The following is a 14,139-nucleotide window of genomic DNA, read 5'->3' on the forward strand; positions in this document are numbered from 1 at the left end:
CAAGTGTGGACTGTAGCTATCCAGTGGAAGCCCTGAGGATCCTGTCCTGTATTCATTTAATTAGACTAATTTTGAGGTCCACCCATCCTCAACTATATGATCATTTTGTGGATCACTTCATAACTTGATCCTCATTTCAAACCACTTGATGGTACATCTCCCTGTTCCAAGCTCCCAACCTCCCTATGGCATATTCTATCTGTTCCAACGGTCCAGAGGCCACAGCTGGATTGAGCCTTCAACTCAGACTTAAGCTATAACTTTTCTGATGTTTGAGTTTTTTATTTGATATCAACATACATTTCATGTTGTCCAAGCCCTAGATGACAATAACTCCGTACAGCCCTGTTGTGAATTCTGCTTATATAATTTAGGATACAGCAAGAATGATATAACTGCCATGTCTGAACGGCAGGCCGCGGATGTTCACTGATATAGGAATATAGGTTTCTGTAAAGTGTTTCTGTTTTTTTAATGTATGCAGTGTTGCTGTAGCCTTGTTGATCTCAGGGTATTAGAGAGACAAAGTGGGGGAGGTAGTATCTTTACCAGATCAACTTTAAAAAATTGGTCCGGTAAAAGATATTACTTCCCTGACCTTGTCTTTCTGCTTATGTAACTTTCTTTAAGCCACAGGGCTGGAAATAATCAGGATGAGGAATTCTGCACACTTTTTGTTTTAATTTTTCATAACAAGCCATTGTGGCATTTTTAAAGCAGGGCCCAGGCGTTCCACGACTCATTCTATCTGTGATGTATTGTTAGATCTGTGACTGTTCTGCACTGACATGTGCTGTTAAAATTCAAAGGGGATGGCAAGGACAGAGATATCCAGCAGAACTAGAGGGAGTGAAGAGTTCCTAGTACACCCGAAGGAGATCTTCTTTTCTGCACTGTTCGTCTCAGAAGTTATACTGCATCAGAGATACAAAGAACCAGGGCCGCCCGGGGGGCAGTGGGAGGAAGGAAGTTGGGCAATTTGCCCCAGGCCCCCACGAGAATATAGTACTCTATAGTATTGCAACTTTTTTTTTTTATGGAAGGGGCCACCGAAATTGCTTTGCCCCAGGCCCCCTGAATCCTCTGGGCGGCCCTGCTAAGGACTGAATAGCCATTACAGACTGAACTACCTTCACCTCGAGAGGTGGTTTATTTAGGTCAAGGGGAAGCAGTTCATTGGGGCAGCAGGAGTAGAAGTTTGCATTGGCACTGCCTGTACTGCACCTTTCAAGAGGGCATGTCTACGCTACAAGTGCTACTTCGACACAGATGCAGCTATGACGCTGTAGCTCTGTAGCACAGACACTTCCCACATTAATGGACAGGGGTTTTCCATCAATCTAGTTAATCCACCTTTCTGAGAGGCAGTAACCAGGTGAACAGAAGAATTCTGCCATCGATCTAACTGCATGTACACTGGGGGTTAGATCAACCTAACTACAGGACATGACATTTTTCACAGCCCTGAATGACATAGCTAGATTGATCTCAATTTTAAGTGTAGACCAGGAAGGCAGGCTGGATATGTACTTTTTCCTCTAGATGTCTGCCAGCGCTATCCAGCATACCCAATCACTGCATCTCTCAGACACTTCATTTACCAGGATCGCTGCCGGGAAATCAGTCAGGTAGAAGATTCTCTATAACACACCATGTAATATTAGAGATTGTTCTGGGGATGCTGCTGCAGCCCCTGGCTTGAAGTAGTAATAACAACCCAAATACTGGGTTTCTGCCTTCAGCTCCCCCACTATACAAACTGTTCCAGCACCATTGCAATACAGGATTGCTGTAGTCAGCCCTGAGCCTTCCACATGAATCAGCCACATATTTTCTCCAAGTGGCCCCCACTACGTTCCCCTCACAGGCTGAGTGCGCCAAGTTGGGACACAAATTTTCCTTGAAACTGGACGTTTACATCTGAACAGCTTTAGAGGCAATGAGAAATCAACCCTCCCTTTTCTAGGAGGATGAGGAGTAAAAGAGAAGCCATTGTGGGAGGCAGCACGTTTCCCAGTAGCAGCTGCATTCCAGTTAGCAGGTAAACAATTCAGCTGTGGAAAGCTCCACCCCATTTCAGACTCCAGAGCAGTCAGCATCAGTCATGGGTCCTGGTTACTACTAGCACTTAGCACCTTGTGTTTTGAGACTATTGACCCCTTTCATCACTGCAGAAATCCTTCCTGCCAGGAGTCCCACATGGTAGCAATAATATTAACAGTTCAACAAGCAATCCCACCTCTTCCCCACCAATGATGGCAATTTTTAATCACTAACAACTCCTTGACTTAATCGCAAATTAAAACAAGCTCTCACAGCAGTCATGGGGTTACACCACTTCGTTCTGTGAGAAGGAATCTCACTGGCACTGCCGTTGGGCTGTCATTAATATCTGTTTGTTTGCACTAATGAAAAGCCGCTCATAAAGAGACAGAGTTGCAAGCTAAATAAAGAGAAAAGGATCTGTATACAATGGTACAAGTGCTAGTGGAGACTGAAGCTAGCAGGGAGAGAGAGTGTGTGTGTATCTAAGTCTCATGTCATCCAATAAGTTAGATGGGGTGAAATTGGCCCTTTGTGCCAGTGTGCAGAGGGCCAATACAAGGTATATGCATCATTTAAGTCCACCCAAGCCTATTTTGAAGGTATAGATGGTGCACAGTATTTCTGGCAGCCCCTCCATACAGGAATGAATATCACCCATGGACAACAAATATGCAAAAGAAATACAGGGGTTCCAGAAGTGGAGGCTTTGGATCTCCAAACTTCATCTCCTCCACCCAATTTCCAAGGATATCAGAGATATGCCAACGAAGTCTGAGACACGTGACTGCGCACCTTTGCAGATGGGTCATCATGAAATAGTTGGTGGAATCAAGGGGAACGGTACCCAGAATATGTGACTTCTTCCCTCAGTCCTGCTCAGAGAGCAGGTGCTTTCTTGGTTACAGTTAGCTGTGTGCCATGCTGTCTCCTCCTCAGTGACAGACTGCCACCTGCAGCTGCAACCACATCAGGAAAGACGTGTGTGAGAGAGAAGAGCTAGAGTGAAAATGCTTTGGGTGCTGTATACTGAAAAGGGACATCACAAGGAAGTAAAACGCTGGAGGAAAGGGAAGAAGGAAGGGCATGTCTTCTTCATCCTGTCCATAATGGTTTTATTTCTGGTTTGACTGCCTGGGCCCAGATCTGATGCATCCTTACATCCTTCCCTGAAGGGAACCTTCCCACGGTAGAGCCTTCAAAATATGGCTTCCTCTAATTTACCGCTCTTGACTTCTGTTTAAGGATCACCTGCTATCTACCAAGGGTTCTCGGGTTACCTGCCCTGAAGTATTCATTCATCAACAAATGCTACCTGGATCTCCTCTCTAAAAAGTTCAAATGTCAGGATATAAAGGATGTACCATATCATCTATTTCCTTCACAGAATCACAGAAAATTAGGGTTGGAAGAGACCTCAGGAGGTCATCTAGTCCAAGCCCCTGCACAAAGCAGGAGCAACCCCAACCTCTTCAGCTTGTCTAGAACACAACCTGAAGAGCTCTATATACCTACCTACCTACCGATCTGACAGAGCCCTGTCTCCCCAGGTCATGCTGCCCCAGTGCAGACCAGCAGATGTGCTTGAACCAAAGCAATCATCAATTGCCCTGTTCTGTTCATTCCCTCTGAAACATCTGGCACCGGCCGCTGTCAGAGGACAGGATATTGGGCTAGAAGGAGCACTAGTCTGAGCCAGTATGGGCACTCTTATGGTTTCATTCACAATTTCTATTAAAATTGCAAGAACATTTTAGAAAATATAAAAATTGGTGAGTTTTAAACTCTGCCAAAGAGAAACAACTTTCAAATTCCGTATTTGTTTGTGTGTGTGTGAAATCTCTTGTCCAGCCAACTGTGGCTATATTGAATTATGAGTTACACTGCTGCACTTTAGCAAGGCTGAGGCATTAATTTTCTTGTATTTTTAAGTAACTTCAAGGGAGCCTGGTGTGTGTGGATTGGTGCCCATTTTTAGCATTTATATACATTTAAATAAATAAATGTATCCCAAAACTTTTTGAAATTGTGTGTGACCTACCGTACCCTCAACATGACTGATCTCTTGTTTACCCACATTAATGAATGAGTTTGCGATTGTTTGGAATTCTATTTACTGTTTTTTCTAAAAGCATTTTTTAGTTTATAAAGAGAAAAATAGAAACATCAGTAACAATTTGAAAAGAAAACTGAAACAATTATTCTTTTCTATTGACCGTGTAAACACACGGTTATGAAGACGTGAAGGGAAAAAACAAAAACCCCGCCGAAAGAAAACCAGCAACAAGAAGAAATATGGAGAGCTGTCATCACTAATAGCAATCTCAATTGTTGCTCTCTATTTCGTGCAAGCCATATACCACAGCGGTTCAGAAAAATAAATGTGTTCTTCCAGAGCAGACGCAGAATCATTTTCTCAAATACTAGGCAGGTATTTGGGGCCAGTTTTGATTTCTGAGGATTTATTTATACTTGCTGTATCTAATGGACACTGCGACCTTTTGGGCCAGATTCTGGACTCCTCTCCAGTCTCCTCCCCCCTATGCACACACAAATTAAAATGGGCTATTTGCACAAATATTTTTCATTTTCTCAGGTGGCCTCTTCACAAATGTAACAAGAATGGCAAAATGTCAGGGAAAATTGGACAAACTAGTGAAAGGAACCTTAAAGGGAGATCTGACAACTGAGGAAAAGCTAAACCCTTCTTGGGAACACAGCCCCTTTGAGAGACTCTCAAATATCAAACAAACTAGACTTGTGAAATTTACCAGTTTATAAGGAAAGCAGAGGCATGTTGTGTTCTCAAAGAGACGTTGCTTTTTCTCTCCTCTTGAAAGCATCTTTTGTGTTACTCATTTTCAAACACAAGAATGTGGTACTACAATCCCTCTGCAGAGGCCTCCATCACTCTATTTTCCTACCCAGCTCAGCGACTAGCATGCAGGGGACTAGCTGTGGGAGGTAGAGGGTGGGAGGGGGGTGAGGTATGTGTGTGTGGGTGTTAATTAGTCTCCTCCATTGTAAAAATGCAACTCAAAACTAAAGAGTTATTTATTTGTGATTAAGAAGCACCAGGGCCTCCCAGAGGATTCAGGGGGCCTGGGGCAAAGCAGGAGAGCTGCGGCGCTTGTACTCACTTGGCAGCAGTCCGGGTCTTCGGCAGCATTTCGGCGGTGGGGGGCCCTTCAGTCACTCCGCGTCTTCGGCAGCACTGAAGGGCTCTCCCCGCTGCCGAAATGCCACCGAAGACCTGGACAGCCGCCAGGCTAGGGCTCGTGGGGCATTTCAGCGGCGGGGGGCCCTTCAGTTGCTCTGCATCTTCGGCAGCACTGAAGGGCCCCCCCCTGCTGCCGCCGAAGATCCGGACTGCCGCTGAGTTAGGGCTCATGGGGCCCCTGTGAGGCCTGGGGCAAATTGCCCCACTTGCCTTCCCCTCCCCGGGCGGCGTGGCGAAGCAACCATCCAGCATTCTGAGTTGAACCAGAACAGTGGCTCCCAAACTGGGGTTCGGAAACCCCATGGGGTTCACAAAATGTTGCAGGGGGTTCTCAGGAAAAAATTCCCTAATGGCGGACAGAGCTGTCCCTAGGGACCCCAAGGAGCACAGGGCCAGCAGCCCAGAGTCCCTGGATTTCCAAGAGCTAAGCAGATCAAAGCAAGCCTATCTATCACACTGAGAGATTTAAACTTAAAGACTCCTTATAAGAAATGGAAAGAGAGGTGGATATTTTTTGCTGTTTTTTAAATTAAATAGGCAGCTAGTATTGTTTTTTAAATTATTATGAAGAACAAGTTTAAGCTTTGTTGTAACATGCGTTGTTTGCCTGGACTGCTCAAGACCTGAATGCTTGTGTAGGAGGAACTCTTTGAGCTGGCTTCTTAAATACCTTTCTGCTGTCTCACATCTGATACGCCTTGATGAAACATAGGAGCCTTGTCTTATAACAGACTTATTCAAAGTGATACAAACTATGAAAGTGAGAGCTTGGAAGAGTGTTGCCACTTTCATAATGTAATAAAAATACTGTAATGATAAATGATAATTAATAATAAATAGTGTGTAATAAGCATGTCATAAAACAAATTTTATACTGCTCTTGTAATTTATACTCAGGAAAAGGAGAAAATCCCTGGAAATATTCATATTTAGGAGGGGGTTTGGGAACCACTGGACTAGAAGAACCACAATGCAATTCAATAGGCTGAAGGACCACAATGGGATTTGCTCCCCGTACAAACTGCTATCTTCACAACTTATTAGAACTACAGAAAAAGGGAAAAAAGCATTTTGGAGAACATCAGTTCCCACCAGCATTTCCATCACAACAACAATTCAGTGCTGCAATCAGCCCCCAATCATCTTTCTCCTACCCCAAGGAGAGCTGTGACAATAAATCCTGTACAATCACTAAAGGCTTTGTCCTCACTGCTAAGAAAGGTGTCTTTTACCTCAGGGTAACTAACATGCATGGAGCTATCCTGAGATAAAAACAGTGAAGACCAGGTACTTCAGTTTAACTGAGAGGTAAATAGGGTTAGTAGCGATGAGTTACCTGGTGGTAAAACTGAAGTACCTTGTCTTTTACCTCAGAACAGCTCACAAACATCAGTCACCCTGAGATTAAAAAAAGCACCTTTATTAGCAGTGAAGACAAGGCCTTCATCTGATCTCTGGCAGAACAAGGAAGGAAGAGAGTTCCAGAGCCAGAGAAACCCCAGAGAATGCCTTGCTATCAGTCCTCTGCTATTTATATGTTCAGAAGGGGCTCATAGCTCACATGACATTTTAAAGTCTCATTTTTTTAGTTTTACAAAAAAACATTTTAAATGAGTGTTTGGTTATGGTTGAAAAAAACAACAAAGTTTTTAAAGAAATGAAAGTTATCTATGAAAACTGCAACTGTTCCACCAAAATCTAGTCTGAGGCCACCAATGCATTCCAAATAGGGCAGCAAGCTCTCAGATGGTAGCTAGTAACAAGAATCAGGGACGGCTCCAGGCCCCAGCATGCCAAGCACATGCCTGGGGTGGCAAGCCACTGGGGGAGCTCTGCCGGTCGCCACGAGAGCAGTAGGCAGCCTGCCTTCGGCAGCTTGCCTGTGGAGGGTCCGCTGGTCCTGCGGCTACAGCAAACCTCCGGCAGGCGTGCCTGTGGAGGGTCCACTGGTCTCCACGCCTGTGGGAGGTCCGCCGAAGCTGCGGGACCAGCGGATCCTCTGCAGGCAAGCCGCCGAAGGCAGCCTGCCTGCTGTGCTTGGGATGGCAAAATGCCTAAAGCCACCCCTGACAAAAATTGGTTTGCACTCAGTGTCCCAATTACTTCCAGAAATCAGGACCATTTGCAAATGTGTGGCTTGTGCTACAAAGAAAAAAGCACACACAAAAAGGCAACCAAAGACTGTATTACAAGAGGGATAGCTCAGTGGTTTGAGCATTAGATTGCTAAACCCAGAGTTGTGAGTTCCCTCCTTGAGGGGATCATTTAGGGATCTGGGGCAAAAATCTGTCTGGGGATTGGTCCTGCTTTGAGCAGGGGGTTGGACTAGATGACCTCCTGAGGTCCCTTCCAACCCTGACATTCTATGATATTGCTCCATCACTGTAGCTGGGATGAATAAGACTATGCTTGGAATTGTAGTCAAGATTTGACTACTTATAAATGGAGAAAGAAAACCTTACAGAAACAAAGAGGATGCTTCAGTTGATAATTGGAAATGGAAGTAAATGTTTTAATTGCTTATGAAGGATCCAGAAGCTAGGTCTGTGGACCTCTCTTTTCTAGAGAAGCATAGTATTTGCATAGAGATTTCCAAAGTAGTTTAAACTTTTACTTATGCTTTAACTGCAATTATTTGCTTTTGCATTTAAACTGAGGTTGACATTTGCAGTACTTTTGCAGTATCTATCTACCGCTTTGGCAGACCTTTATCTGAGGCTTACCTTTTACTTTATCTAGTATTAGAGGAGGTTACTTTGGAAAGGGAGTATTTCCTCTATTCTCTTCTATTCCTTTGCCATGGAATGTATCTGTTGACTGGGGTCTAAGACTATTTTAAGTTACTGTAAAATTATTACCTTTTTATTAAATAAGTACTTTCTGCAGTGACACTGGGTAAAGATGCAGTTTTATTTTTCAATCACTAGATGGAGTCAGAAAGCCTAAAACAAAGACTCTCTCTTTTAAAGTTATTGTTAAATATCATCTCACTTTACAGTTCTGTAGATATGTTTTATATTTTTTTTTTCAGTTTTCCTAGTTTTCTTGGGGCTGTAATGGGTGTATTCTGCCTATGACATTTTCAGCCATCTAGAGCAAGCCTGATATTGATCCACTGATGAATTCACTACAATCACCTATGTCATTAGACACGTCTTCAAGGCAATTTACGCTTTGATTGGCTGGAATTCCAGTAGCTCCTTTTCTCCTCCCTCAGACTCATGTGATTTATCTCCCTTCTATCATGAGCAAAGTAACCCATCTATAAAGGGATAAGGATACTTCTGGTCAAAATTCTTCTAATTTTCATAAAGAATGACAGAAAATTTTTTAAAAATCCAGAATTTTTTTCCATTTACTGTTTTCTTCTTTTCCTGTCATGCTTAGAGAATGATAAACATTTTAGTTTTAACAGGGTGCTTTTGGAAACTTTTTTCTGTGGTTTTTAACCAGCACCAATATCCACCCTAAAGAGATCACTTCCCCTCCACGTATGATGATGCATTTGGGATCAACAGTGGTCTACTGTTTTTACCCATAGATTCCAGATTTCTTGCCTGTTCTCCCAGCCTGTAAGGAAACTCAGGTAACATACTGGCTTTTCTGATGTGGGGCTCACCCTCAACATGAGGGGATTGTATCTGTAGTGGAAGTGTAATTTGACCATGTTAAGAAATATACCTGGCACCTTGATATTTGATCATCCATCTCCCTGGCTTCTCTGAATTAACAGAATTCAAACTCAAGCCTCCTCACAAAACAGCTCTAAGCAAATATTGCTCCCTCTCTCACTGTATTGTCTATTATTCTCATTTGATCTTTCTTCAATTTGGAAATCTGAAAGGAGAATTCTCTGGGGCTGCTTTGGAATTTTTTATATAGTTTCCCCCAAGGTCAGAGAACAAACACTTCTCAGCTCTTGGATTTTTAATGCTTTCCTGAAATCACAGCATGCTGAAAATGTCAATATATTTTTGAACCAAAACATAAGAAGATCCGGGAAGAGGCAAAGCTAGTACAGAAGATCTTTAAGAGCTAGCCAAGGTCTGGTTAACCCTCCACAGGAAAGATGTTGGGGTCGACCAAGTCCATAGCACAATTGAAGAACCAACCAGATTTCTTAGAAGTTGAGTACCTTTGAAGAATCTCCCAACATACGGCTTTATGGATAATTAAAGCACTAGAAGAAGAGATGCATGTTAAACTGGAGGCATGTGTGCCCTGCCTTTCTAAGCCCCAGGATAAGGTACCAGACATTGAGGAGGAGCAACAGACTGTGAGGCAAAACTGCATCAGTTGAAACAAGGGAAGTTAAAAGCATCAAGCACATATCCATAGTGCTAGTTAAAGAAAATGACTCACCAGCCGAGAACAAGAGGGGAGAACAAATCAAACTATATGTTAGCACCTGAAGTTATCAATGGCACCAAAACCAGGGTCAGGATGACAGATTCATTTGAACTCCCTAGAACTTAAAGTGTGGCTCTGCTCCGGGAGGTTACTAAAAACGGATCATGGGGTTCCACGTTTATTGTCTTCTCAAGAATCTGTAGCAAATTTGCTCACTTTACAAGTATAAAGTATGTATTTTCTGACTGCAGACTCACCCTGTGTTATTTCTTTCAGCAATCTTCTGGATTGCCCATTACCATCACTATTTTTTAATGCCTCCTGTTATTCCCAAGAATTATGATTATGGTATTTGAATAATGACTTTCATCTAGAAGGATCCTAAAAAGCTGTGCAAACTGATTCATAGCAATGTCGGTTCATAATGTGACGTGGAATTAAGTGAGAACTTCTTCATATAAACCGATGGCATGATATTTCCCAAAGCGACTATAAAAAAAAAAGTTCTGAGACATTGTGTGGGTTGGATTTATATTGGGTACACACACATACACATATACACACTAAAAACTCAAAATCAACCACTATCAAGCACTTCAGCATGCAAGAGATCTCTGATGGACCGGTGGAGCTACTGTATTAGCTCAACACCTCTAATGAAATGCTAAATGAAAGCTCAGCACAAAAATGCTGGAGGCAACTTGCACAGAGGCTGACAAGAGAACATGATTTAAACAAGCCAGTCTTCTGCTGCTTTAAAATATACCGGTCAATCAACAGGCTTCTAGAACCTGGATATCTAGCAGTGACCAAAGCAGGGCTAATTTATCTCACTTAGAAAAACTGCTGATTATAATGACAGTGGCACACAGACAGAATAATTGATAAGGAATGCTTAAAGATTACTTTAAAAAATGAATGACTGTAGATCTGTAGTAAGGGGCACACAGCTATTAGGGATGTTACTGAATTAAAAAGTGCTGACATTCTGTATAGCTTATTCAAGTGGTAAAGTTGAAGGCCTGACCCTGCAAACACTTACTGCTATGAGTATTTACTAAGAACAGCATGTGCAAGCAGCACAATAGTAATTGCTTGAAGGATGATGCCCACACGGAGCAAATCCAAGGCCTTCCTCTGAGCACTTAGCTTATGTCTACACTGTAATTAAAAACCCACAGCTAGCCTGTGCCAGCTGACTCAGGCTTGTGGAGCTCATGCGGAGGGGCTGTTTAATTATGGTGTAGACCAGTGGTCCCCAACTTTTTTCGTCTGGCAGGCGCCAGACGACGAGCCACGGAGGACTGTGGCAGCGGACGAGCCTCCGCCAAAAAGCTGCCAACAAGTGGCAATGTCAATAGGCGTTGCCGCTGAAATACCACCGACAAACAGCGTCATCCAGAGGCATCACCACCAAAATGCCACCGATTTTCGGTGGCATTTTGTCGGTGGCATTTCATCGGCGACGCTGGATGACGCTGCTTGTCGGCAACATTTCAGGAGATGCTTGTCTGCCGACCAGTACGCCGGCACACTTAGATGCCCCGGTGGGCGCCATGGCGCCCCTGGGCATCAGGTTGGGGACCCTTGGTGTAGACATTTGGGCGTGGGTCCAGGCTCTAGGACCCTGCAAGGTGGAAGGGTCCCAGACCTCAAATGTCTACACTACAATTAAACAGTCCCTTAGTCCAAGCCAGGAGAGCCTCAGTCAGCTGGCATGGACCAGCCATAGGTGTCTAATTGCAGTGTAAACATATCCATACAGTAGATCCAGAGCTGTTTTAATGGACAAGCAGAAGGAGGAGGTAGTATTACCGAGGACAGGGACAGTGACTCACTGCCACATGCCTACCCATCTTCACCCCAGTGTTTCTGGTGGGGGACAGGGGCAAATAGGGATCCACAGAGACAACTTCCTTGTCCCTCTCAGCATGTTTGCCTAGCATCTGGCTCAGCTACTTGGGCCATGCACTGGGTAGAGGATTTGCCCAAAAATGAATGACCAAATCAGGCTTCTTTTTTTGTTTGTGTGTTTGTTTTTTGGATATAAAAATTCCAGTGCATCATTTGAAACCCAAATGCTGCAGCAATGTATTAGTGCACAAGGGCCAGAAACTGGTCTGTTTTCATTGCCCAAGTCAGCAAAGTGCAACACGTAAGCATACATAGTAAAGAAACACCATAAATGGTGACAGGGGAATTGGATGCCTCAGTAGTAATCAATAAAGGTATCACTTTTAACAAGCAAGAAAAGTCATTTTTAAGAATATGATTTTTAAATCAACAGTTTCCCTTTCAATTTTCTGAAACACCATCAACTGGTGATGCCCTTTTCTGTGGTGTGTTAATATTTTTGTTGACTCAGACCCAGTGCGGTAACTGGCATAAACTCTTGGACATTGTTATGAGTATATAAATACTGAGGGAAAATGGTGAGCAGGCCTTGGCTTAAGAATGCAGCATTCACAACAGTTCCCAAACTGAGGAATAACTAGTCTGTGGGCTTTTCTAGCCAAAACCTTGAAAAACCCTCTTACCTTATTTTCCAGTCTTCCAATCAGCTCAGCTAATCTGTTAATCTGAGCTTCCAGCCCTTCTTCCTTGGTTTCTGAGGAACCTAATGTAAGAAGCCAAGTATAAATACAGCAAAAAAAGAAACCTACACATACATATATGCTCTGAGCATATGATTAAGGTGCTTAAAAGCAGGTTGGTTTCGTAGTTTTCCCTCCGAAAGGGCCTGATCCAACTCCCCCGGAAGTCAATGGAAAGACATTTGAGTTTAGTGCTGGTTTGGGCCTAGTACCAATACTTGAGCCTAAATTGAAGAAAGGAATAGAAATCACTGTTAAAAAGGGATATGTTTACACAGCAGCTGGGAGGTGCCATTCCCAGTGCAGGTGGACATCACACACTAGCTCTGCTCAAGCCAGAACATTAGACATAGCAGTATGGCTTTGGCAGCCGCACAGTTTTCACCAAGATTTAAAAACTTTCCCAAAGTCTAGATCTAGAGCTCTGGTTCAGGTCTGTGTCGGTATATAACTGTAATGGTCTCATTTAATCTCATTTCATTTTGAGCTTTTCAGCAGGAGATCAGCTCCCCTTCTTAAGGAAACACAAGGGACTGCATTAATGTCCTATTCACGTTAACTTCATGCTGATTCCCTGCACAAATCCCCATGCAGCATGTATATCAAATACCCAGCTCTGCCGGAAGGGCTTTCCCAGGGTCAACGGTCACACTTCAGTCCTTACAGAAACAATTATTCTCTGTAGCAGGCAGATATTACACATTGTTCTCTGATTGTTCCCCTCTGTAACCTGCCATTACCAGACATCCCTCGGCAGTTGCCTGGCCTCCAGGCAGTTTACATCTCACTTACAACCCTGTAGAAGAAGATGAGGGTCAGGCATAGACAGACAAGATAGCCTGCAGAAGACCTGCCAGTATGGCTAAGGTTTCTTCTCAGTTACAGAAATCAGCTCTTGGCTGAGAAACACTTTGCCAGAACCAGCAGGGCAATGTTTACACCATTATGCTGATGTGGCTGGACATTTGGGAATATGAGTTCAGTTCTCAGCCCTGCTGGCCTGAGGGCTTTGACATGCAGGATTTTTGAACTAGTTCATCAGGAAGGTCATTCCTTTGACCAGCTGAGTGGCTTGTTGTGAGCACGAGGCTCTAGAGTGAGTTTCTTGGAGACCCTTGTTAAAGCACTGGCTCCAAACAGAAGGAAAAGTTGGGATGCATCCTTGCCTCCAATAAGCTTAGCATGTGACCTCCTGTCCAAACAGTATCTTCCGAAAAAGCATTTCCCATCTGGGGAGCTGCTCTGTCCTTTGCTGAGTAGGATTGCACTGCTCCCTAAATACTGCTGCAAAAATCCAAACCCAGAACATTTACTCCTCTAGTTCCAAAAGACAAGGACACAGAATGCAACAACCTGGGAGTGCTTGTGACACTGCTACTGTTAAATGCGGTGGCAAGTGATCAGCAGTAAGCAAACGTATCACAAACACGGTTGCATTTGCTGGTGCTCTTCCCTAAGGACTAATTTAGTTAGGGTCTCTGTCACCGAGAACTGATGATTAGAAAGTGTGGAGGGATGGGGTTGAGCAAGCATTCTTCATATGTCTCATATCTCAACATTTCTTCAAGCTTATTTGTTAACTGATGTGGAGAGGATTATGCTGACAGAAAGCACTATGGAGAGGGATGCGGATCATTGCATCGAATAGTCCCATGAATATACTCAGCAGCTAGAGATGGAGTCAAGCAGCAAAAATTTGATCCTGACTTGCCCAAAGTTTTGGGGTATTAGGGTTCAGGGATGTTTGATTCAGAGGTTGAGCTTTGACTCATTAGAGAGATGAGAGCCAGGTTCACATGTGAGTTTCCCCAAAGCTCAAGAGTGTTCTGAACCGTGGTTGTAGTTTTAGATGGGTCCTATGATAATGTGTGTACCCCACACAGGCAAGGAAAGGGTTAAGGTGGGCCTTGGGCCAGTTATGCTACCTGGCTG

General features: G+C 43.6%; 1 protein-coding gene across 1 annotated transcript in view; it reads right to left on the reverse strand.

The window, feature by feature from the left end:
- NECAB2 (N-terminal EF-hand calcium binding protein 2) overlaps nucleotides 1-14,139 on the reverse strand; it is a 295,013-nt gene that overhangs the window by 25,801 nt on the left and 255,073 nt on the right. The window contains exon 8 of the mRNA XM_030582141.1: nucleotides 12,151-12,230. Coding sequence (XP_030438001.1) covers nucleotides 12,151-12,230 — 80 coding nt within the window. The remainder of the gene's footprint in view (nucleotides 1-12,150; nucleotides 12,231-14,139) is intronic.

The sequence above is a fragment of the Gopherus evgoodei genome, chromosome 12 (genome assembly GCF_007399415.2).
Source record: "Gopherus evgoodei ecotype Sinaloan lineage chromosome 12, rGopEvg1_v1.p, whole genome shotgun sequence".
Classification (NCBI taxonomy): domain Eukaryota; kingdom Metazoa; phylum Chordata; order Testudines; family Testudinidae; genus Gopherus; species Gopherus evgoodei.